At 39.9% G+C, this 26,041-nt stretch overlaps 1 protein-coding gene across 1 annotated transcript in view; it reads left to right on the top strand.

Moving 5' to 3' along the window:
* LOC100624094 (spermatogenesis- and oogenesis-specific basic helix-loop-helix-containing protein 2) overlaps positions 1 to 26,041 on the top strand; it is a 106,626-nt gene that overhangs the window by 70,485 nt on the left and 10,100 nt on the right. The window contains 4 exon segments of the mRNA XM_021065387.1: positions 2,689 to 2,750; positions 2,831 to 2,935; positions 4,492 to 4,600; positions 6,581 to 6,691. Of these exon segments, the coding sequence (XP_020921046.1) occupies positions 2,689 to 2,750; positions 2,831 to 2,935; positions 4,492 to 4,600; positions 6,581 to 6,691 (387 nt within the window).

The raw sequence follows: 26,041 nt of genomic DNA, 5'->3' as shown, positions 1-26,041 counted from the left end.
CTAAAAGGCCAGATGTAGTCAGACTCCAGCCCTGCCTACTCTACAGCCTCCCCTTGGGTGTCTCTCATCAGTGCTCAGTGCTAAAGCCATTTTGGACTTCTCTTGCTTTCTTGAACTCACCTGTTCACTGCAACCCAAAGCCTGGACACCTGCAGTTCCCTTTGCCCAGAATGCACCTTGCTGTTTGTCTGCTTCCTGTCTCCCCCCCCCCCCCCCCCGCCCTTGCCTTTCACAGGGTACCTCCCAGCCAGCGGCTGGGGCACTTCTGCCTGGGAGCCTCCCTGAGGCTGCAGAGCTGGCTGGTGCCCAGGCAGGTGCCCGCCTTGGGCTCCACGGCTTTCCTTCACCACACTGGGGCACAGAGTCGGCCACTGACTTACTCATCCTCATTAGTTGGTTTAGGGTCTGTCCTCCTGAACAAAGTGTTGACTCTGTGATAGTAAGGACTTGTCTTTCTGTCTGTTCATGATATCCTGCAGAGCCCAGTAGAGTCTGGCCCATGGCAAGTCCTCAGTATGTATGACTCAGGTCGATTAATTATGTCTATTAATTATGTCATGACATTAATTATGTCATTTGGAATATAGGCTCAGGTGTATTTACTTTCACATGCGTGTATAAGATAACTGAACAATATTATGTAGTGGGGGTTCACGTCTTTTTTTACAGAATAAATAATACCTGTATATATGACCACATACTAATAAATGATGCTTAATGTATAAAATAGTTTGCTTGTCTTAGGCAGGTTTAGCTGTTCTCCTTGGAAAAACATTTTCTTGTAGCTAACGTCATACTGGAGCTAATATTAGTTCAGTATCCATCAAACTATGAGAATTTCCAACTTACTGAACTGGACATTTTTAGTCTGGGAATGTTCAAGCGTATGAAGGTTGAGAGAAGAGCATAATGAACTTCCTTCCATGTGCCCATAATGCAGCTTGAATAGTTAACAACAGGTGGCTGATCTCATTTCATCTTTACCCTCTCCCACGCCCGGTTTCCTCTCTTCCACCCCTGCTCTCTGTGCATTATTTTAAAGCAAATCTAAAACATCATTTCCTTTTATTCCTAATTTACTTGAGTAAGTCCCTCTTTAACATAAGGAGTCTTCAAAAGATAACCACAATACCAATATGGCACCTAAAAATTAATAGCAATCCCTTAATATTATCAAATATCCCATCAGTGTTCAGATTTCTCTTGTTTATGTCAGGATTTCTTCTTTGAACTGTGAGTTTATGCCAATTAGAATTGTTTCCCTGCCCTTTGATTTTGATTTTTTTTTTTTTTTTTGGTCTTGTTCTTATAGGTTTTACAAAGGGGTCATTTGTCTTATAGAAATTCCCACATTCTGGATTTTACTGATTTCATCCTCATAACATTCTTTAAAATATTCCTCTTTTCCTTAATTTTTTTGTGAATTTGTGGTTATTCTTGATAAAATTTGGACTCATTTTTTAAAAAGTCAGAATAAAAGTGGTTCATCATACATTCTAGTACCTGAGCAGTATTCCAAAATTGTCAAAATCAGCAAAAAATCAGTAAAAAATGTTACAACGAAGAGGAGCCTAAGGGAGATGTAATGGCTGAATATAATAGTAGGATCCTGGATGGGATCCTGACATAGCAAAAAGGTCCGTTAAGAAAAACTAAGGATATTAGAATAAAGAATGAACTTAAATTAATTATAATGTTTCAGTATTGGCTCACTAGTTGTAAGAAATTTGCCAAACTAATAGAAGATGCTAGCAATACAAGGAACTGGGTTTGGGATATATGGGAACTCTGCAATGCTCATATATTTTTCTGTAAATACAAAATTATTCTAAAATTAAAAGTTTATTTTTAAAAAGTCATCTATTCTCTCCCTTACCCCTTCCCCAGTTGTAAAGAGTACACATTAGTGGTTGCCATAGCAGTGAATCATTAAAAGACTATTCTTTTTTATTTTTCTTTTTTTTTGGTCTTTTTAGAGCCGTACCTGCGGCATATGGAGGTTCCCAGGCTAGGGGTACAATCAGAGCTGTAGCTGCCGGCCTACACCACAGCCACAGCAATGTGGGATCTGAGCCGCGTCTGCGACCTACACCACAGCTCGTGGCAACGCAGGATCCTTAACCACTGAGCAAGGCCAGGGATCAAATCCGCAACCATGGTTCTTAGTCAGATTTGATAACCACTGAGCCGAGACGGGAACCCCTAAAAGACTATTCTTATTAATGGAATGAACTCCTGCTCAGAAAAGCCAGGGGTTTGACTCAAGACTCAGAATTTGGATTTTTTTGCCCATTAAGTGGAGACAAAGAAGCTGAAGCATTTATTATAGATAAAGCTGTAAAGAGAGTAAATGTTAGTTTCAGGAGAGTATCCCCTTCCATTGTATTTTTCAGAGAATCTGTAACTGTACTGTCCACCCCAGCCACACACTTCAGAATCTTCTCCTTGCAATTGCATGAAATAAAAATACAATTATAAATTGTTTAAAAAAAAATGGATCACTCTTTTCCCTAACTGATTTGAGCAGCTGTTGTCACTAAGTTTCCACATTAATACCACCACTTAAAATTCAAATGAAGTGAAGAAAATCTCTCTAGTGCATTTAGTTCCTAGTAAGCTAAATTTCTGAATCCCAGTTTTTCAAATGATGATTTTGCTTCATTTTAACATTTTTTTTTTCCTTTTCAGATTTGGCAAGAAAAAAAATACACATTTGCTATTTGTTTTTATAATCCCTGAGAATTTTAAAGGTATATGCCTGTTGGATATATTATTTGTTTTTTCTCCAAACAGAAATCATAAGGTCAATATTTAATACAAAGATTCTTAGGTTGTATTTCAGGGCACGGAGCTGATATTACTTTAACTGAGCCGCTGACAATGGAAAAAATGAGTGTTGTGGTCAAATACTGGAAAACATATTTCTCAAATACTGGTGAGTGAAAAACAAATTTCCAAAGGTTTGAAAAATTCTAATTAAAATTCTATGAAAACTGTATTTGTACATTTTTAAGTCGATTTTCCACTTAGGCCTTTTATCTATGAAGGATTAGCTGTATGCTGTATACTGTAAGTCTCTGTTAATCTCAGTGGGAAATAGAGTGTGAAGCAGGTATGAATAAAATAAAGGGACAGATGTGTTCTCTGCTTGTGGAGAAAGAGTTGGTCTACAAAGGTTTAAAATGCATCGCACAGGACACATACAAAGTTTTGGCTAAGCCCAGGATTGTTGTTGTTGTTTTTGGTTGTTGTTTGTTTTTTTGTTTTGTTTTGTTTTTGTTTTTTTGTAGCCTAAACTACTACCCCCATTTCTTAGTCATTTAAATGGAATTATTCCTGCTTTGTCATTGTGTGATTGTCTAAAAGCTAGGGCCATTAACCTTGAATCCTTGGGCTTTGCAAAGCACTTGCGTATAAATTATTTTGCTTCCGTTAGTAGAGTGGCTATCCTCTCTCTTTTCGACTTTTAGACCCAGATAATTAGTGTCAGTGCCTCAGTGAGACCTCCCATTTCTAAACTCTTCACCTATATTGTATTATGTGTATTGCCTGCCTCTAAACACTTGAGATAATTAAATTAGCTTTAATCTGGCTTGTAAAAGGACAGATTCCAATCTCTGAAATTAAATTCTACTGGAAATCATTGTTGGTCAGTGACCACTTATGATTTTTCTAGGCCTGGGTTACTAGTAGGAAATCTTTGAAAATTACGTGATTTTTCTTAAATCAGGCCTGCAAAACACTGTTGAGATTATCATGTATAAGGCTCATAACTCCAGAAGATACAGGATTACAGCACACTCTTCCTTTTTTTTTTAAATGTTCTTTTCCGGTATTTAGGGAAGATGAGCGAGTATGCGAGTATGTTTTGTGACATTCCAGTGGCTCCCAGCCCTGCATGTTTCAGAGTTCCTCCTGGAAATGAAGTAGATAACCAACCATCTTGACCAGAGTCCTTTTGCAACCTCTTCCCATTTTGTCCCTCAGTGGGAACAGAGCAGCTGCTCATCACCACCTGTCTGGCACCCTTCCTGTTAGTCATAACCACATCTCATCCAGCCATCTCAGCTCTGCGGATGAGCAGCTGAGAAGAAAAAAAAAAAGAAAAACCAAACACCAAAACCCAGCACAACCATCAGATGCGTTATTTTGACAGTGCAGCTGCTTGCTGAAGACTCATACTCATTTTCTGTCTCTGACATTTCCCTATAAATAACTTTGTAAAAAACTCAGTTGAGTGCATTTTAAGCATACCTGTCCCTAAGTTGGTAGAATCTGGTTGAAAAAGGATGTCCTGAAGTGAATTGGATGTAGTATTTTAATTTTGCTTTCTCACCTGGGTAGTTTCAGCCTTTCCAGACTGAAACCTATACATTGCTTTTTATTTACAAAATACTGCTTTGTAAGATCTGTTGGGTGAAACATGACAATTGCTTTTGATTAGTGCTTGTTATGTGTGATGATTTTAGAATTAAAATGCTCTCCTTTCAGCACTTGCAGTTAAGAATGAAATTTCTGTGAAGTCCGAAGAACCTGAATTGCCCCTGCAGAAGTCCTGCAGTGAACACCTGGGATATTTTTCTACTGATCTATTTGCTTGGTTAGTTCTTCTTCTTCTTCTTCTTCTTCTGTTTTTAATAATAGCAGTTTTTACTCTGTTCATTTTCTGACAGTTTTTTTCTGAAGGACTTATCGGTTGTGGAACACTACCAGCTCAGGTGCGGGGGGTGATGCAAAAGAAAATAGCTGTTTTGTGGCAAAGGGATGTAGCTTGTTGTGTATTTCAGAATCCTGAGCTGGCACTGTGAGTCCACATTAGGGAAGGATTCGAGTCAGTGCAAGGAAGTCATAGCAGTCACAGTTATTCACAATGGAGCCGGTTGAATGTAAGGAAGGAAGTTACCCATCACTGGACATGTTAAAGTAGATTCTGGGTTAGATACAAGAAGTGGTGTTCAGATTTTTAAAACAATGGAATCTTTCCTTCACACAAAAATTGTACATGTAACCCCAATATTTAACAGATAGAAGCATCCTCAGTTGTTACCCATTTGCCACTAAGCTTCCCCCTGATGTCTTTTTTTTTTTTTTAGGGCCACACCCATGACATATGGAGGTTCCCAGCCAAGGGGTCAAATCAGAGCTATAGCTGCTGGCCTGTGCCACAGCCATAGCAACGCAGGATCCAAGCCGCATCCATGACCTACACCACAGCTCATGGCAACACCAGATCCTTAACCCACTGAGTGAGGCCAGCGATCAAACCTGCAACCTCATGGTTCCTAGTCGGATTTGTTTCCACTGTGCCACGATGGGAACTCCCTGATGTCTTCTGTGACTCATGAACTTATCCCCCCAAATTATTGAAAACATCCCTTGAAAAATGACCTCTTTATCTCTGTCTGTCTCTCAGATATTAGAATTGGTATTCTGACCCGCATTGGATGGGCCATTGAACTGCGGGTCATTCAGACTCTTTCAATTCTAACATTGTATGCTTGTAAAATTCTGTTTTTGTGAATTTCTTTGTTTCATTTTAAGCCGAGTTCCAAGGAGATTTTAAATAGAGCATAGAGCTATAAAGAATGGACATAAGTGCTGAGGACATAGGTGATGATGGTGAGAATTTTGAGTCAATTACTTCCAGAATTTGTAGAATGTGACCGTTAGCTCTTCATAGAAATGTGACCATCTACTGTTTTGAACAAGGAAGAGACTTGACGGCCAATAAGCATGATTAAACCAAAGATGCACTTACTTAAGTAGCAGAGACAGAAACAGCTGTCTTCATCTTATTAAACATTTTAACCTCAAAGAAGTTTACTGTATTAAGCTTTATCTAGGATATGAGGTTAGGAAGGATTGTGAAAAGCTCTGTGATTTTCTTGTGTTACATGCAACCTCTTTTTGAGCCCTACTCATCTTGTATCTTGCTTTTATTCAGAATCCTACAACTATAAATAAAATTTTTAAGACAAGTTATATCCCTTGGGATAAAGGAAATAATATTAATTTATAAATTTCTTATGGAAATTTTTTTTTAAAAAAAGCAGTCAGAATGCCTTGAAGACGTTCTAGAAAAATGGTAGAGCTAGAAAATGTCCATTAAATGACAAATTTTTACATGGAAGGAAACTGCCATTTGCTGATCAAGCTGGACAGTATATCTTGGCCCTCTAATCCTTTGTGTGTGTGTGTGTGTGTGTGTGTGTGTGTGTGTGTGTGTGTGTGTTGTAATGTACCTTTAGATAGAGTCGTAATTTGGAATACTCATAATCAGAAAGGTTAGAGTATTTTAATCCTGCTTGTATCTGTTATTCTTTATTAGTATATTTTAGAATTTTGATCAGTCATTTAATTTATGATGATCTTGATAATACACCCTTTTGGAAATTTGAAATAAAATATTCTGCACCAAATGCATAAGGTAAAATACTTTGATATTTACTGCACTTTTATCTAAAGCTAGGGACATAGAGAAAGAAGCATCCTTTGATTCATGTATTGGTGCTTATTGTTTTTGATTGCCTAACAGTTTTCCTCTTTTTAAATATATAGTATGATTTTCTCTTTTTTCTAGTTCTGAATCGCTAAGAAATGACATTGGACTTGAATTAAAGGCTTCATTGTCAGATTTCGAGAGAAGCAAAAGGATCTCTCTTCTTCATTCAAGCAAGGAAAAGCTGAGAAGGTAAATTTTGATACAGCCATGTTAGTATTATTTCTTTGTAGGGAGAATTTACTATCATGAATTTCATAATTTTTTATAGTATTATAAAAAGTCAATGTGAAACTAGTAAGTCTGGCAACTGTGTATATGCTACTCATTCATTCAGTCATTCAACAAATAGACAGGTGTCTTATGTGCCAGAATATGATTGGAAAATCAAGATAAAAAATAAATTGGAGGAGTTCCCATCGTGGCGCAGCGGAAACGGAATCCAAATAGTATCTACAAGGATGCGTGTTCGATCCCTGGCCTTGCTCAATGGGTCAGGGATCCCACATTGCTGTGAGCTGTGGTGTAGGTCACAGACTCGGCTCGGATCCAGGCCGTGACTGTGCATAGGCCGGCAGCTGTACCTCCAATTCGACCCCTGGCCTAGGAACCTCCATATGCCATGGGTACAGCCTGAAAAAGCAAAAATAAATCACTAATTTGGAGTTCCTGCTGTAGTGCAATGGAATTGGCGGCATCTCTATAGCACCAGGACGCAGGTTCAATCCCCAGCCCAACAGTTAAAGGATCTGGTGTTGCCACAGCTGTGGCTCAGATCTGATCCCTGGCCCAGGAACTCAGTATGCCACACGATGGCCAAGAAAATGAAAACAACAAAAAAAGTAAAAGTAAATAAATGAATTTTTGCCTTCAAGGAGGTCTTAGTCCAGTGCTCAGACAGACTTCTATGTAGACTACGAAGTAGGAAATTATGTTTTCATAACCATCATGATAGAAGAGAACACAGAGCCCCCTAAGAAAGTTACTAAGACCAAACAAGGGGCAAGGGAGGCTTTCTTGAGGAGATGATAGCTAAATCGAGCTTTAAACAAAAAGTTACTATCAATTTGGCATAGAAATCAGGGAAGGATGTTCATGTGGCAGGAGCAGCAGGTGTAGAAGGCCGGGGGTGTAAGAAAGTACAGTGGGGAGTTCCCGTTGTGGCTCAGTGGTTAACGACTCCGACTAGGAACCATGAGGTTGCGGGTTCGATCCCTGGCCTTGCACAGTGGTTTGGTGATCCAGCATTGCTGTGAGCTGTGGTGTAGGTTTCAGATGCGGCTCAGATCCCTCATTGGGTGGCTCTGGTGTAGGCTGGCGGCTATGGCTCCGATTCGACCCCTAGCCTGGGAATCTCCATATGCCATGGGAGCGGCCCAAGAAATGACAAAAAGACAAAAAAAAAAAAGAAAAGAAAAGAAAGTACACTGGATTTGCAGAACTGCAGGTGTTCTCATAGAGTTGGCCAAAAGGGCACAGGGGGTGGGGGCAAGAGATGAGAGGTAGTGGGTAAGGGCGTTAAGGAATTTGAGATTCCTCCTGAACTGCTGTGGAGACACTTAAGGAGTTTAGCACAGGAGTAAAATGGTAGTATCTGTTCCTTAGAATGAACACACTAGCAGGATGTTAGAGAGTGGACTGAATCTGGAGCCCAGGGCAGTCTGTAATCAGAAGGGATGAAATCCTGAACCATGGCGTTAGACCTGGGATAGGGAAAAATAGCAAAGGCGGAGAACTGGTTGTGAGCGTGGATGAAGGAGAAGTCAGGTGTGCCTTCCAAGTAGATGGTAGATGGCAGGCTGGCGGGGGGTTAGGGGGCAGTGGTTTTTGCTCTTGCTGAGTTTGACTGGCGCTTCCCAAAGCAGCTGGCCCTTTGGTTCTAGCGAAGAGCTAGGCTGGAAGTAGAGGCTAAGAGCTATCAGGACACAGCATCTGTTTGAAGCAGCGGATGGAGGTGGATATGACGGCTTTGAAAATCATGTCGGGAAGAGACAAGTGGAGAAGAGAACCTTGGGGAAAATCTCAGTATTTAAGGCCCAGGCGGGTGAGAAAAGATCAGGGATACAGAGTTCCTAGGAAGAGATGAAAACCAGGAGGGAGTGGGAAAGAGGAGACGGGGGAGAAGAGAGTTTCCTGAAGGAGTCAGCGTGCAGGAGGGTCCTGTGACCCTGAGATCAAGAAAGCTAGGAGCTGACGATGGACTATTGGTATTTAGCAGAAGTCACTGATCTTGGCAAAAATCGGCCAAGAAGAATTAGGGAAGAAGTGCCATCACGGAAAGATGGAAAAGGAAAGGCAGGAACACAGATGAGATGTAAAAGGACATTTAGGGGAAATGAAAAATTTTGATAAGGCCGGGTTGGACTTGAATCTGTTCATATTTACCTTCAAAAAGAAAACAGCCAGAAGAGAGCCAGAGGTCTTGAAGACACTCGTGTTTCAGTTACCTCTGGCTGTTCGGACATGAAACCAAAACGAATTGACTTGATACCTGGTTTGTGGGTTAGCAGTCTGAGCAGGGCTCAGCGGGGCTGCTGTTCTGCCCATATGACATCATGGGGTCACTTAGTAGCGTTGAGCTGGAGGGTGGTCTGGTCCGGAGGGTCCAGAGCCTTTGCAGGGGTGAGTGGAAGGTTGAGCGCAGCTGGGGCTCCCCAGCGTGGCCCTCTCAGAGCTGTCGGACTTCTTCACGGCAACGCAGGTCCCGGGGATGGGGAGGAAGCTGCCGATCTCCGGGGGCCTGGGCCCAGAAACCGGCCTGGTGCCGCTTCTACCACATGCTGTGCGTTGCAGCAGTCACAGAGCCTACCAGGGTTTGAGGGAGGAGTATGTAGACTTCTTCTCTTAGTGGGAGGGCTGCCAAAGGATTTTAGTCCCGTTCGGGTGGGAAGGGACACTGGTGATAGCGTTAGCGTCTCTCCGGGGGCAGAAGGCTATGGATCAAGAACTTCTCCTACTGGAAATGGAGAGAGGGAGCTAAACGGATGAAGATGAATCTGTTGATGGGGCTGGAAAGGAGGAGAAACGTGACTGAGTTCTGCCGGGTGGGCTTCATTGTCTGCTGAAGATGAGTGGGAAAATCGTGGGGTTTGGGACTGGATGAGATGGGCTGGTCGATGGGCTAGTGGGTCCAAAAGGCCTTTACTCACAGGTCTGCTGCTCTGGCCACGTGAAGACGCGGGGCCTGCTGCCAGGCTGTTCTATACATCGCTGACCTGTAGCGAAATGAGAAAAATACAGTGCCATGACTATTTGTAAAGCTATAGGTTTTATAACACATGCTAAGATTATGTCTTCCTTTATTTAGTGTTAAAATCATGCTGATACTAGTAAATGGTTACAACAAATTGTTATTGGGAGATGGTACCTTTCTTACATTATTTTTCATGGCCATTGTGAATGCTAGCAATCCTTTATCGGTCCTCCAAAGTTCTGTTGTTTCCCTTATTTAATGCTAGCGGTTGATGAAAATGAAAATCTGAGAACCGCTAATCTAGAGAATTACAAGGATATTTTGGGGACTTAGAAATCTTTGTTTCCCAAAAAGAAAAGCTGTAACCAGAAACGCAGCTCCTCACCCCCACCCTCACCCCCACTTAGACTTTGCTTAGGAGATACTAGAAAGTAACAATCCATCCCTAATTATTTTTTGCTGTTTTCTCCTCTTGACCCCTCTGATTATGCCTGAATCTTAAAATAAGTGTTTCTAGTCTATTTCGCTTCCTCCTTCACCTCCTTCTCTCAATCAGCTGCTTTACATATGGTTTTGTCTTTCTTTTTGGTTTTGAGCTGCATAGAGTAACGTATTTGCTAATGTGAGGAAATAATGATCCCACCTGATGGTTTTGAATATTTGTATTTGGAATTTCTTTTTTTATAAACTCCTCTAACATCTCTGGTTTCTTTATTAGAACAGATTAATAAAAATTAGCTAATTCTTTTTTTTTTTTTTCTCGTCTTGCCTTTTCTTGGGCCGCTCCCGTGGCATATGGAGGTTCCCAGGCTAGGGGGTCCAATCAGAGCTGTAGCCTCCAGCCTACGCCACAGCAACGCAGAATCCAAGCCGCGTCTGTAACCTACACCACAGCTCATGGCAACACCAGATCGTTAACCCACTGAGCAAGGGCAGGGACCGAACCTGCAACCTCATGGTTCCTAGTCCGATTTGTTAACCACTGTGCCACAACAGAACTCCCTAATTCTTATATTCTTAGTTAATTCCCTTTTACTATTCATGTTTTCAATATATAAATGTCTTTATCTTGATAAGGTGTGTACTTTTCAACATGATACCCTCATTTTGTTTCTGTATCTGTGAGTCCAAAATGGTGGTTTAATCATTTTCAGGATTTCACTCATTTGAGAAGAAGTGAAAGTCAGTTTTGCTGCAATATTGCACAGCAAAAGGCTTTTCCAGGGCTGGTCAAGTCTTAGAATTTCAAAGAAGGTTGAATAGTAAGTTTTCAGAGAGCCTTAAGTTATATGAAGCCCAGAGATCTCTCTCTCTATGAATTTTTTTTCCATTTTATTTTTCTATTATAGTTGGTTTTCAATGTCTGTCAATTTCTGCTGTACAGCAAAGTGAACCAGTCATACACACACACACACACACACACACACACACGTTCTTTTTCTCACATTATACACATGCGTGCACACACACACACACATTCTTTTTCTCACATTCTCCTCTGTCATATTCCATCACAAATGACTGGATATAGTTCCCTGTGCTCTACAGCAGGATGTCAGTGCTTATCCACTCCAAGTGCAATAGTTTACATCTATTAACCCCAAACTCCCCGTCCATCCCATTCCCTCCCCCATCCCCTTGGCAATCATGGGTCTGTTTTCCAAGTCCATGAGTTCGTTTCTTTTCTGTAGATAGGTTTGTTTGTGCCATGTATTAGATTCCAGATATAACTGATATATGGTATTTGCCTTTCTCTTTCTGGTTTACTTCACATAGTAGAAGAGTCTCTAGTTCCATCTATGTTGCTGCAAATGCCATTTTTTTTTTTTTTTCTGTATAGCTGAGTAGTATTTCCATTGTGTGTGTGTACAACATCTTCTTAATCCATTCCTTTGTCAGTGGACATTTAGGCTGTTTCCATGTCTTAGCTATTGTGAATAGTGCTTTTATCTTTTTCAGTGAAAGTTTTGTATGGATTTATGCCCAGGAGAGGGACTGCTGGGTCCTATCATGGTTCTATATTTATTTTTCTGAGGTACCTCCATACTGTTTTCCATAGTGGTTGTACCAGTTTACGTTCCCACCAGCGGTGCAGGAGGGTTCCCTTTTCTCCACACCCCCTCCAGCACTTGTTATTTGTCGGCTTGTTAAAGAGGGCCATTCTGACCCGTGTGAGGTGGTAGTGCACTGTGGTTGTGATTTTATCCATGGATTCCTGTCTGCTGGAGACACAGTCACATAGAGGGGAGACCAAGGACGTAGTTTGGACTGAGGAGACCTTTGTCGTCAGATGCCATTCAGTCTCTCAGAATCACTTTTAACTGAAGAAGAATGAAACCAGACTGGTTCTTCCCCTGATTTCTTTGGACTGGGTCATAACCAAGCTGGCTCCTGTGGTACATGACAAAAACAAAACATGTTCTTTGGCCTCTTGTTGCCTTTTGCTGCTTCCACATACAAAGGAAAATGAAAATGACAGCCTCCTCTGAGGTCCCTGAGCTACGGATCCTACTTTTTGGAGCCAACATTAACATCCTTCACAAAGTTTCGCAATATTTCCTTCTCGTTGTTTCTTGTTTCTGTTTGTTTTTAAAATTGTGGCGTAATTAACATGCAATGACATTAACATATAGTGAAGTCTTAAATGTATGGTTTTTAAAATCTCTTTGGTAGGAGTTCCCGTCGTAGCTTAGTGGTTAACGAATCCGACTAGGAACCATGAGGTTGTGGGTTCGATCCCTGGCCTTGCTCAGTGGGTTAAGGATTCGGCGTTGCCGTGAGCTGTGGTGTAGGTTGCAGACGTGGCTTGGATCCCACGTTGCTGTGGCTCTGGCGTAGGCCAGCGGCTATGGCTCTGATTTGACCCCTAGCCTGGAAATCTTCCATATGCTGTGGTTGTGGTCCAAGAAATGGCAAAAATAAATAAATAAAAGAAATCTCTTTGGTTAAGTGATCATTTTTTGTCTACCCTTTTACTGGATTTTTTTATAGGTTTTTTTTTTTTTTTTCCTCTATTGATTTTTAGAAGTTCATTGTATTTTCTAGAAACTAGCCCTTGGCCAAATGTCCATATTGCAGATACCTTCTCTCAGAGCTTGTGTTGACATATACCTATTTAAAGCCAATACGTAAAACTTGAATGAAATTCTGCTCTGAGGAGGTCACTTTGGGTTATGCCCCAAAGGATGAAACTTAAGTATTTGTCCACTTTCACTTAAGGATACAGGTCGCATATTGCCCAGCCATGTCCCGGCCTCAAGTTCCTAACCCTGATGTGGGAACCAGAAAGATTTGAGAAGCAGTGAATGAGTCTAGATCTGTAGTGTTTGCAAATACACTTCAGAGATTCAGGAATATTGGAGACTTTAGGGAAAAGAGTTACTCTTAGTAGATATCATAAGATTAAATTAGTGTTTGTAAGAGATAAATGACACGTGTCTAAGTGTATGGATTGATGAGTTTTGAAAAGATGGTTTGTCACTCAGTTCCCAGGGAGGGGGTGTGGAGTTGGACCACGACACTCAGGGCCACAGGAGGAACCGGTGCAGGTCAGGAGGCAGACAGATGCTTTTACCCGTCAACCACAGTTCCGGCCTATTAGCCTGTTCCCTTGTATATTAAGCATGTCTTTTTATTCCGATGTTTTGACCTCGGGGATCTTCCTGACCTTGGGGAGACTGGCACTCCCAGGGCTGGCCGGTTTCTGGATGTAGTAAAAGATTTACCTGTGAGCACACCTTTCATATGCAAACCAACACATCTAGGTACTACCCCACTCTGCCCTCTGTTAGCTTTTATATTCCAAGCCAATAGTCCCCTGTCCTAACCACCTCGGACAACTTGGGACAGCCCCTGGACCCCAGAGCCTGCTGAAGTTACTCAGCTAGACAAGCCTAGGCCTGCTCACCCTCCTTGCCCATTCCTCCCCTCAAAGCCACAATAACGGCTCTCGCCCACGTTTTCTCTCATTCCTTCGGCCTAACCGCCGCTGGTGCTTCCCCAGGAGATCCTGCATGGCATGCTGTGCCCCTCCTCTCAGAACTGTGAGTGAGTAACAAACTATCTTTTAATGGCAGTCATCTGTCTCCTAATCTCTTGGCCTCGCCGTTTCTGAATGGTAATAAAATCCACAGTTTAAGTCGCACTGTTCTGTCTCCTGGTCTAGCCTCTCCCATCCCCCAGAGTCAGCTACTGTTCTGATTTCTACTACCATAGATTTGTTTTGCTTGTTCTAGAACTTTATATAAATGGATCCATCAATCATGTACACTTATATCTGCTTTCTTTCGCCCAGCAAATGCTTTGAGATTCATTTATGTTATACGTATCAATAGTTTGTTCCTTTTTATTGTTGAGAATTCCACTGCATAAACATACCATGTTTTGGTTATTCCTTCCCTGGGTTTCCTCTATTCGAAATAAAGCTGCTGTAAACTTTCTTTTATGTATGTTTTGTAAACCTAGATTTCCATTCTCTTGAGTACATACCAAGAAATAGAATTTGCACATCAGAAGATGGGTGTAGGTTTCTCTTTTTAGGAAACTTACAAGCAGATCTCCAAAACAGTAGCACCATTTTGTAGCCCCACCAGCAATCTGAGTACTAGCTGTTCCATGTTCTCACCAGCATTTGGTGGTATGAGTCCTTTTCATTTTAACTGGCCTTTTGGCCTTTTTTCTTCTTCTTTTTTTCTTTTTTTCGTCTTTCTAGGGCCATACCCACAGCATATGGAAGTTCCCAGGCTAGGAATCAAATCAGAGCTACAGGTGCCAGCCTACACCACAGCCACAGCAACACAGGATCCAAACCACGTCTGCAACCTACACTACAGCTCACAGCAACACCAGATCCTTAACTCACTGAGCAAGGCCAGGATAGAACTTGCATCCTCATGGATGCTGGTCAGATTCGTTTCTGCCGAGAGCCGCAGTGGGAATGCCTCACTTTTGGCCATTTTTATGTCTTCTTTTATGAACAGTCTGTTCAAGTCTTTTGCCCATTAAAAAAGTTGGCTACTCATGTTTTTATTAGTGAGTTTGATGAGCTCCCTAATATTCTAGATTCAAATCCTTTGTTAGATTTATGTCTTGAGCTGTTTCTTCTGGTCTATGGATCATTGTTCATTTTTGTTGCAGTGTCTCCTGATGAGCAGGTTTTTTCGTTGTTGTTAACAGTTTGATGAATTCTGACATATCAATACTTAAAAATATGTCACATGCTTTTCCTACCCTGTATTAGAAATTATTGCCTACCAGCCAGTCACAGTCTGTCCCTGTGTTGTCTACAAGAAGTTTTATAGCTTCTGCGACTGTTTTATTCTTCTCAATGGGTTTGTCATGACCTAGGTGTTGAGGTGTTTCTTTGCTTTTTTTTCCAGATGTATATTTTCAAGATTTTGCTGAAAACATTTTCCATTCTCTGGTGAATTGCTTGATACTTCCCTAAAAGTCAATCATGTTAAGTTATCGCTATATTCATGGACTCCTTATTCTGTTCCAGTGATCTGTTGATCTGTTTATCTGTCCTGTTCCCTCAAATAGTACACTGTGATCGCTGTAGGTTTACAGTAAGTCTTGAAATTAGATACAGTCCTCCAACTTTGTTCTCCGTTTTCAAATTGCTTTGGATGGTAAAGGTCCTTTAACTTCTCATGTAAGTTTTTGAATAAGCGTATCAGTTTCTTCTTTTAAAAATCCCTGCTGCGATAGTGACTAGGATTGTGTTGAATCAGTGGGTCAGTTTGGCAGAAACTTGATAGTGAGCAATATCGATGCTTCTGGTCAGTCTCTCCGTTTTTAAAGGTCTTCTTTAATTTCAGCAGTATTTTGTAGTTGAGTTTGTTCCTGAATGTTTTGTGGGTTTTGAAATGTTTTTTGGTAAACAATATTCTTCTCCATTAGTAGTCCTGAAATTTTCATTACTAGAACTCAGAATTAAATTTATTTCGTATGTTGGCCTCGCATCCTGTGACCTTGCTGTATCTGTTCTTCTTCTGGTCATTTGTTACAGATTCCTGAGGATTTTCTACCTATACAAGTATGTCGTCTCTGAATAAAAACAACTTACATTTTCCTTTACAACGTTTGTGGCCTTTATTCCTTTATGGCTTTTATTGCTGTTTCTTGCCTTAACATCCTGGATAGGTGCACCAGTAAAAATTTTTAATTAGAGGTGATGGTATATAATCTTGCCTTGTTTCCAATTTTAGAGGGAAAGTCTTATCATTACATTGGAAATAAACTAAGTTTTATACATGTCTTTAATTAGCTTAAGAAAGTTTTCTTTTATTCCTAGTTCAGGTATTTATTATGAATGGATATAAAATTTTGTCAGTATGTTTTCTGTGTCTGTTAAGATGGTATATGATTTTTCTCCCTTTTTCTGTTAATGCAGTAATTACTTTTATTATTATTTTTTTAGAATGCTATCCCCTACTTACATATTACCCTTTTTATTTATTGCTGGATTAGATTTGCTAATATTTTGTTTAAAATTTTTTCATCTGTGTTCATGAAATATATTGGTCTGTAGATTTCCTATAATGTTTTTATTGGATTTTGGGATCAGTGAAATGCTGACCTCATAAAATTAAAGGCTTTCTTTTATTTTCTGAACGAGTTTATTTAAGATTGCTACATTCGATAGAATTCAACAGTGAAGTCATCTAGGCTTGAAATTTTTTTCTCAGTGAGAGGGTTTTAATGACAAATTCAATTTCTTTCGGTAGTTCCCATTGTGGCTCAGTGGTAACAAACCCGACGAGCATCCATGAGGACTTGGGCTTGCTCCCTGGCCTGGTTCAGTGGGTTAAGGATCTGGAGTGGATGTGAGCTGTGGTGTAGACCACAGACGCAGCTCGGATCTGGTGTGGCTGTGATGCAGGCTGTCAGCTATGGAAGTTCCCACCCCTAGCCTGGGAACTTCCATATGCTCTGAGTGCAGCCTTAAAAAAAAAAAAATTCAGTTTCTTTCACGATTATAGGATTATATTTTCTATGTTTTTCCTATGTCAGTTTGGTTTAATTTATGTCTTCAAGAAATGTGTCCATTTAATCCAAGTTGTCAGATGTTTTGAACAGCTTTAGGTTCATGATATTCTCTTCTTACGTCCGTAAGTTTCTGATGATGTTTCCTCTTTCATTCCTATACTGATAATTTGTGTTTTCTCTCTTTTTTCCTTGATCAATTCAGCAAGGTATTTATCAGTTTCACTGATTTTTTTTCAATGAACCACATTTTTATTTATTGAATTTTCTCTCTTATTTGCCCATTTTCTTATTTCATTCATTTCTGTTCTTTGTCATTGCCCTTTTTCAGTACTTTACTCTTTTTTCTTTCTTCTTAGGTGGTGACTTAGATCATCATTTTTAACCTTTTCTCCTTTTCTTTTCCTTTTTTGGGCCACACCTGTGACATGTGGAAGTTCCTGAGCCAGGGATGGAACCTGGGCCACTGCAGTAACTGTGTTGGAGATTTAACCTGCGGTGTCACAAGGGATTCCTCCCTTTTTCTAATATAAGCATTTAAAGCTATAAATTTTTCTAACAGTTCATTGTGATTTTTTTTTCTTCGACCAATGATTATTTAGAAATGTATGGCTTCATTTCCAAATGTTTGGAGATTTTCCAGTAATTTAATTTAATTATGGTGACTTATAATTTAATTATAGCTGTCATCTGAGAACTCTGTGAGCTTTCTGTCCTCTGATATTTTCTGTTTTGTGACCCAAAGTATGGTCTCCCTTGATGAGTAGTCCGTGTGTACTAGAAAAGAATGTCAGTTCTGCTGTTTAGGGGTATAGTGTTCTATAAATATTAATTGGGTAGAGTTGATTGGCAGTGTTTTTCCTATATTCTGTATCCTTACTGGTTTTTTGGATGGTGAAACTCTTCAGTGATGATTATAGATTGGTCTGTTTTGCACTTTATTCCTTTCAGTGTTGGCTTCTTGTATTTCAAAACTTGTTGTTAAGTGTTTTTTCTTTATGAAGTGACCATTTATCAATACTAATACTTCTTGTCTTAAAATCTGGTTTGCTACTCATATAGCTTTCTTGTGATTAATGTTTGCATGGTTTTCTTGTAATCTACATACGTCTTTATATCTAAAGATTACCTCTTATAAACAGCACGTAGTTGAATCTTTTTATTTTTCTATTCTGACAATCTCTTCATTTAGAGTGCTTAGTGTATTTACATATCATATAATATAATTACTGTCAAGCTGGATTTTTAGGCCACAACTTTCTTTTCCTTGTTTTTTCCTTGTTGCCTGCCTTCTTTTGGACTGATCAAGTATGTTTTAACACTCCTTTTCATCTCCTCTATTGGCTTTTCAGCTGAAACTTTTTGAAGGTGGTTGCTCTTGGGTTGTAACTTATTATAGCCTACCTCACATTGCTGTTATGCTGCTTAACAAACAACTGTGTATTTCTACTTAGCCTCTCCTATTTTTTGTTAGTGCTGTCATTTTACTTTCACATTATCATTCCCACATTGTTAGTATTTCTTTTCTTTTCCTTTTTTTTTTTTTTTTTGTCTTTTTTTTGCTATTTCTCGGGCCGCTCCTGTGGCATATGGAGGTTCCCAGGCTAGGGGTCAAATCGGAGCTGTAGCCCCCGGCCTACACCAGAGCCACAGCAATGCGGGATCTGAGCCGAGTCTGCAACCTACACCACAGCTCACCGCAACGCCGGATCATTAACCCACTGAGCAAGGGCAGGGACCGACCCCGCAACCTCATGGTTCCTAGTCAGATTCGTTAACCACTGCGCCACAATAGGAACTCCCATTGTTGCTATTTCTGCTTTAAACAGTGAGCTCTTGTTTCAGTTATCTATTGCTATGTAACACATTATTCCAAAATTTAGTGGCTTACAATAAGAACCTATCTATCACATCTCATAATTTTATGGGTCCTCAATAATTGACTCTGTAATTCTTCTCCATGTGGCCTTTACGGTGGCTTCTCCATGATGTTCAGCTGGCAAAGGGCCTGTCTGGAGGGCCCAGTGTAGCGTCTTGCATTCAGATGGTCTCTTGGTGGAGACAGTGGAAGGTTGTGCTCTATGGGCTACTCTCCTTCCCTTTGGTCTCCACCTCTCTACACGGTCTCTTCAGCAAGCTAGACAGACGTCTTATAAGACCACTTAGGTTTTCATGAGACCAGCGTCTAAGCCATGTCTTCTTCTTTCAAACCATTTTTTAAAATCAAAGTGTTGTTACATTACAATGTTGTGTTAGTTTCAGGTATATAGCAAAGTGATTGAGTTCTATGTCTGTCTATCTACTATTCCTTTCAGATTCTTTTCCATTATAGGTTTTTAAAAGATATTGAATACCGTGCTATACACTAGGTCTGGGTTGTTTATCTATTTTATACATAGTAGTGTGTTTATAGCTACAGAAATCAAAACAGTATGATACATGGAGTTCCTGTCATGGCTCAGCAGTAATGAACCCAACTAGTATCCATGAGGACATGGGTTTGATCCCTGGTCTCTCTCAGTGGCTTAAGGTTCCAGTATTGCCATGAGCTGTGGAGTAGGTCACACATGCAGTCCGGATCTGGCGTTGCTGCAGCTGTGGTGTAGTTTGGTCGCTATAGCTCTCATTCTACCCCTAGCCAGGGAACTTTCATATGCCACAGGTGTAGCCCTAAAAAAAGACCAAAAAAGAAGTATGGTACTGGCACAAAAACAGGCATATAGATCAATGGAACAGGATAGAAAGCCCAGAAATAATCCCACACACCTGTAGTCAATTAATCTAAGACAAAGGAGGCAAGAATATGCAATAGAGAAACGACAATCTCTTCAGTAAGTGGTGCTGGGAAAACTCGACAGCGCCGTGTAAAAGAATGAAATTAGAAGATTTTCCAACATCATATGCAAAAATAAATTCAGAATGGATTAATGGATTAAAGGCCTAAATGTAAGACTGGATACCATAAAACTCCTGTAGGAAAAGGTAGGCAGAATGCTCTCTGACATAAACCACACCAGTACTTTTTTGGATCCATCTCTTAGAGTAGAAGAAATTTTTTGAAAAGTAAACAAATGGTATATAATTAAACCTAAAAGCTTTTGAACAGCAAAAGATACTGTAAACAAAACCATAAACAAAATGAAAAGACAACCTATGGACTGAAAAAATATTTGCAAATGATGCTACCTACAAGGGATTAATTTCCAAAATACTCAAACAGCTCATATAGCTTAATATATCAAACAGTCAACCAACCCAATCAAAAAAGAGACCAATAATCTAAATAGACATTTCTCCAAAGAAGACATTCAGATGGCCAAAAGGCACAAGAAAAAATACTCAGTGCGAGTCAAACTACAATGAGGAATGGCTGTCATTAAAAAAATCTACAAATAATAAATGCTGGCGCGTGTGTAGAGAAAAAGGGACCTTCGTACACTGTTCTTAGAAGTGTAAGCTGATGCAGAACAGTATGGATAGATTCCTTAAAACAACTAAAAATGGAGTTACTACATGATCCTGCAACACTAATCCTGGGCTTATATACAGAGAGGACTCTAATTTGAAAAGATTCATGAACCCAATGTACATTGCAGCACTATTCACAATAGCCGAGGCATGGAAGCAACCTAAATGTCCATCGACAATGAACGGATAAAGATGTGTGTGTGTGTGTGTGTGTGTGTGTATGTGTACACACAGTGCTACTTGGCCATAAAAAAGAAGAAAATAATTCTACTTGCAGCAACATGGATGCAACTAGAGATTCTCATATGAAGTGAGGTAGACCAGACAGAGAAAGACAAATACCGTATGGTATCATTTTTATGTGGAATCTAAAAAATGATACAAATGAGCTTAATTGCAAATCAAAAATAGGCTCACAGGCATAGAAAATAAACTCGTGGTTACCAAAGGGGATAGCAGTGGAGTCGGGGGGACAGGTGTGTGGAGATAAATTTGGAGTTTGGGATTAACAAGCTATGTCTTCTTAAACACTGTTCCCAGAACTGTTGTGGATTCTTCTCCAGATAGCATTTGGTTAAAGCAGGTACAGGCTGTCAGAGATTCAAGGAGAGGATAGACCTTTATCTTTATTAGAGAAATGATAAGTAATTCTAGTCTAAAACTAGGTGAAAATATCAGATTAAAATATCTGTAACTACTTTTTTTGTTTGTTTTTCTGTCTTTTGTCTTTTTAGGGCCACACCCACAGCACGTGGAAGTTCCCAGGCTAGGAGTGAATCAGAGCTGTAGCTGCCGGCCTATGCCACAGCAACGCGGTATCTGAGCCACATCTGTGACCTATACCGTAGCTCAAGGTTCATTAACCACTGACCCGTGACAGGAACTCCCGGTGGGCTTTCTTTAACTCAAATTTTAAGGGTGTTGTTTTGTTTTGTTTTTTGTTTTTATTTATTTAGAAAAACAGGCCCTTTGCTATTTACAAAGCTACTTTTAGGTTGTAAAAATTCTCTCTCCATGTTTTCTCTGTATTACCATGCTTTTCTCTTGTGTTCTCCCATCCGTGATTGCTATCATCAGACAGGTGGAAAGTACAAGAACTCTTTGCTCTTGCATCTGTAGCAAAAACCTTAGCAGCAGACATACCATTCCAAGTCTGTCAAAGAAATGCATACTTTTGGTATTTAAAATGTTAATAAATTGGAAAGTTAGTCTCTTATGTATGCCACCATATTTGTCATGTCTGACATTCTTCACTTTTTTGTATAAATCATATTCTATTAGGTATTATTTCCCAGCAGCAAATAGTGAAAGGAAGCCACTTTTAGAGATTTTGACCACAGCAGACCTGCAGGATAAGCAGTCTAGAAGAAATTTAGGGTCATGCCTACAACATGTGAAATTCCCATGCTAGGGGTTGAATCAGAGCTGTAGCTGCTGGCCTGCACCACAGCCACAGCAACGTGAGATCTGAGCTATGTCCGTGACCTACACCACAGCTCATGGCCATGCCGGATCCTTAACCCACTGAGAGAGGCCAGGGATCAAACCTGGGTCCTTGTGGATATTAGTCAGGTTCTTAACCTGCTCAGCCACAATGGGAACTCCCTAGAAGAAATTCTTTAGCTGGAGGGAAATGATAACAAGTGGAAACTCGGGTCTCCAGGAAGGACGAAATAACATCAGAAGTGTAGATAAGGTGAGTAAATACTAGAAAACAAATATTTTACCTCTTCATTTATTTAAAATAATACAGACTGTTTATACATAAAAATTATAGCATTGTGCTATGAAATTGTGATTTGTAGCATACATGTAAATGTAGTACATATGACAACTGCGGCATGAAGAATGAGTGAGAAAAATGTACTTATGTGATTGCGGCGTTAATATGTTTTATGTGATGTCATAAAAGATTAACTGCAGGAGTTCCCATCGTGGCGCAGTGGTTAACGATTCCGACTAATGAGGAACGATGAGGTTGCGAGTTCAGTCCCTGCCCTTGCTCAGTGGGTTAACAATCTGGCATTGCCGTGAGCTGTGGTGTAGGTTGCAGACGCGGCTCGGATCCCGCGTTGCTGTGGCTCAGGCGTAGGCTGGCGGGTACAGCTCCGATTCGACCCCTAGCCTGGGAACCTCCATATACCACGGGAGCAGCCCAAGAAATAGCAAAATGACAAAAAAATAAAAAAATAAATAAAAAAAATTAAGTGCAAATAGACTAGTTGAAGATGCATATTGAGCAGTTATGGGTACATATATATTATAATATGTATACATAATACATATGTATGTTTATACATATACATAGAGCAGCTCTACAGAGATGTTACAAAAGGCATAGCTATGAAGCCAATAGACACATTAAAATTGGATTTAAAAATTTATTCACAAAGAAGTCAAGAAAGGAAGAATAGAAAAACAAGCCAAAGAGACTACAGGAAAACATAGTAAAATGGTGTATCTTTATCCAGCTTACAGAAAGATATTATCAGAATGGGTAATGACAAAAAAACAATACCCTCTGTCTGGTGTCTGTAAGAAACCAACTGTAAATAGACACAGTAAGGTAAATTAGTAGAAAGGTGTATACCATGAAACAGTACATATAAGATGACTACACTGGCTATGTTACTACTAAACAGACTTTAAGGAGCTCCTATTGTGGCTCAGTGAACCCAACTAGCATCCATGAGGATACGGGTTCGATCCCTGGCCTTGCTCAGTGGGTTAAGGATCCGGCATTGCCATGAGCTGTGGTGTGGGTCGCAGACACGGCTCTGATCCCTCGTTGCTGTGGCTCTCGAGTAGGCTAGTGACTGAAGCTCCGATTCGACCCCCAGCCTGTGAATCTCCATATGCGGGGGTGCAGCCCTAAAAAGACAAAAATGAGATTAAATAAATAAATAGACTTTAAGACAAACAGTATGGCTCGAGGTAAAGAGCGCAATTCATAATGATGAAAGTGTCAGCTTATCAGAATGATGTGACAGTCACGAATAGTCCATGACTACGTATTTGAGGTACAGATTCACAGAATTAAAGGGACAGATTCTGACAAGCATTGTTAGAGATTTCACATCCCTCTCTTCACAATCGATACAGCAGCTGGACTCACGACGTCAGTAGACCGTAGAAGCTGTGACCAGTATTGGTCACCTTGACTCAGACATCTACAGAACACTCTACCCGCCACCGTGGCAGGCTATCTAGGCTCTTCAGAGTCATGTGGTACATTCACTTCCATAAACTGTATGCTGGGGGATGCAGTACAAAAAGAGTTGAATTCACAAGGAGTGTGTTTCCTGTCTACAATTAAATTTCAAATCCATAAGAACTCAATTAAAGGAAAACCTCAACTATCTGGGAATTTAAAAACATACTTCTAAATAATCCATTGGTAAAAAAAAATCACAAGAAAAATTAGAAAATATTGCAAATTGAATGATTATGAAAATAGAGCATTTAAAAATTTGTGAAATGCAGAGTTCCCGTCGTGGCGCAGTGGTTAACGAATCCGACTAGGAACCATGAGGTTTTGGGTTTGATGCCTGGCCTTGCTCAGTGGGTTAGGGATCCAGCGATGCTCTGAGCTGTGGTGTAGGTTTGCAGATGCGGCTCAGATCTTGCATTGCTGTGGCTGTGGCCAGCAGCTACAGCTCCAATTAAACCACTAGCCTTAGAACCTCCATATGCCACAGATGCAACCCTAAAAAGACAAAAGACAAAAAAAAAAAATTAACAAATCAAATCAAGTAAATAATAAAGCTCTAATATATCATGACCACACCAGGATTATCCTAGAAAGCTGATGCAGCATTCAAAAATCAATCAGTATGGGAGTTCCTGTTGTGGTGCAGCAGAAAGGAATCCTACTAGGAACATGAGGTTGCAGGTTCGATCCCTGGCCTCACTCAGTTGACTAAGGATCCGGTGTTGCCGGGAGCTGTGGTGTAGGTTGTAGATGCGGCTCAGATCCTGTATTGGCTCAGATCCTGCATTGCTGTGACTGTGGTGTAGGCCAGCAGCTGTAGCTCCGATTCAACCCCTCGCCTGGAAACCTCCATTTGCCCCAGGTGTGGCCCTAAAAAGCAAAAAAAAAAAAAAAAAAAAAAAAATCAATCAATAAATATGATTCACTACATTAAATAGAATAAAAGAGAAAAAAGCACAGATGAACAGATTCTGAATATTATTTCACAACATGCAGTTGATCCTTAAAAAACAAACAAAACAATCTTTCAGCAGAATAGGTATAGAAAAGGGCCTCCTAAATTGAGTAAGGGGCAGTTATGAAAACCTATAGCTAACACTCTACTGAATGGTGAGATTTTGACCATTTGTTCCTAAAAACTATGTGAAACAAAGTCAGGGTGCCTGTTTTACCACTTGTATTCATCATTGAAAAGCTGTCCTAGCCATTGCAATTATGTAAAGAAGAAGAGATAAAAAACATACAATTTAGAAAGAAAAAGTACAACTTTTATTTATAGATGGCATGATTGTTTATGTATAAAGTTCTAGGATACCTACAAAATAAATCCTAGAACCAAAAGGTGAATATAGCAAAGTTGCAGGATATAAAGCTAATATACAAATGTCACTTGTATTTTTCTATATTAGCAGCAAACAATTAGAAAATGAAAATTTGAAAATAATTATATTAACAGTGAAAAAAACTTAGAATACTTAGGGACAAAAATGTAAAAAGATACAAAATGTCTATATAGTGGTCACTCAAAATATTACTGTGATAAACTAAAGAAAACCTAAATCATGCATTATGTCACAATTATGAATTGAAAGATTGAAACTGTTAAGATGTCAGTTCTTACTAAATTGAAAGATAACTTTATTCAAATTTAAATAATAATACTTTATAGGCTTTTTTTTTTTTTTTGTAAAAAATGACAGTCTAATTGAAAACTGGAAAGGACTGAGAATATAAAAGTATTTTTTTTTTTTTTAGGGCCTCACCCACAGCATATGGAAGTTCCCAGGCTAAGGGTCGAATCAGAGCTGTAGCTGCTGGCCTACGCCACAGTCACACCAAATCCGAGCCGCATCTGCAACCTACACCACAGCTCATGGCAATGCCTGATCCTTAACCCGCTGAGCGAGGCCAGGAATCAAACCTGCATCCTCATGGATACTAGTCAGATTCATTTCCACTGAGTCACTACGGGAACTCCAAAAAGGATTTAGAATAAAGCAGACTTGGAAAAAGTACAACAAAGTTGGGGACTTACACTGTCTGACTTTAGAACTTAGTACACAGCTACAATAATCAGTGAATTACTAACAGGGAGGTTGAGCAATAGGTGATAGAACATGGTAGCCCAGTACTGGACACACATAGTATGGTCACTTAATTTTCAACAAATCACCAGAGCAAACAACTTGGGCAAAAAAAAAAAAATGTGTTCTGTAAATGGTGCTGGAATAACTGGATATCCATATAGAAAAAAAAGCATGAAACTTTGACCCCTTACTCATACCATATAAAAAATAATTCAGTGTGGAGCATAGACAGGGCTATACTCTAAAGCTTCTAGGAAAGGATGATTCAGTCTAACTTGCAGCACTGTTAGAAATGGCCTGTATCTCATCATGCGGTAAGGTAGCTGCTAGTCATATATTGAGTGTTTGAAACATGACTGTTGCAAGTTAGGAAATAAGTTTAAATTTTTATTTAATTTTTAATGAAGTTTATTTCAATAAACTCATGGCCAGTGGCTACTGCACTGAACACTGCAGTTCTAGAAGAAACAGTTTTCACAAGCTGAATGAAGTAGGCAGCTATTCCTTAGGCCACAGAAAGCGCTAACCATAAAAGGAGTAGGTGAATTAGACTCATCAAAATTTGCAACTTTTGTTTACATAAGACATGACTAAGC

The sequence above is a fragment of the Sus scrofa genome, chromosome 11, assembly GCF_000003025.6.
Source record: "Sus scrofa isolate TJ Tabasco breed Duroc chromosome 11, Sscrofa11.1, whole genome shotgun sequence".
Lineage (NCBI taxonomy): Eukaryota > Metazoa > Chordata > Mammalia > Artiodactyla > Suidae > Sus > Sus scrofa.
Note: the sequence above shows the minus strand (reverse complement) of the source record. Positions and strands in the feature narration are given on the sequence as shown.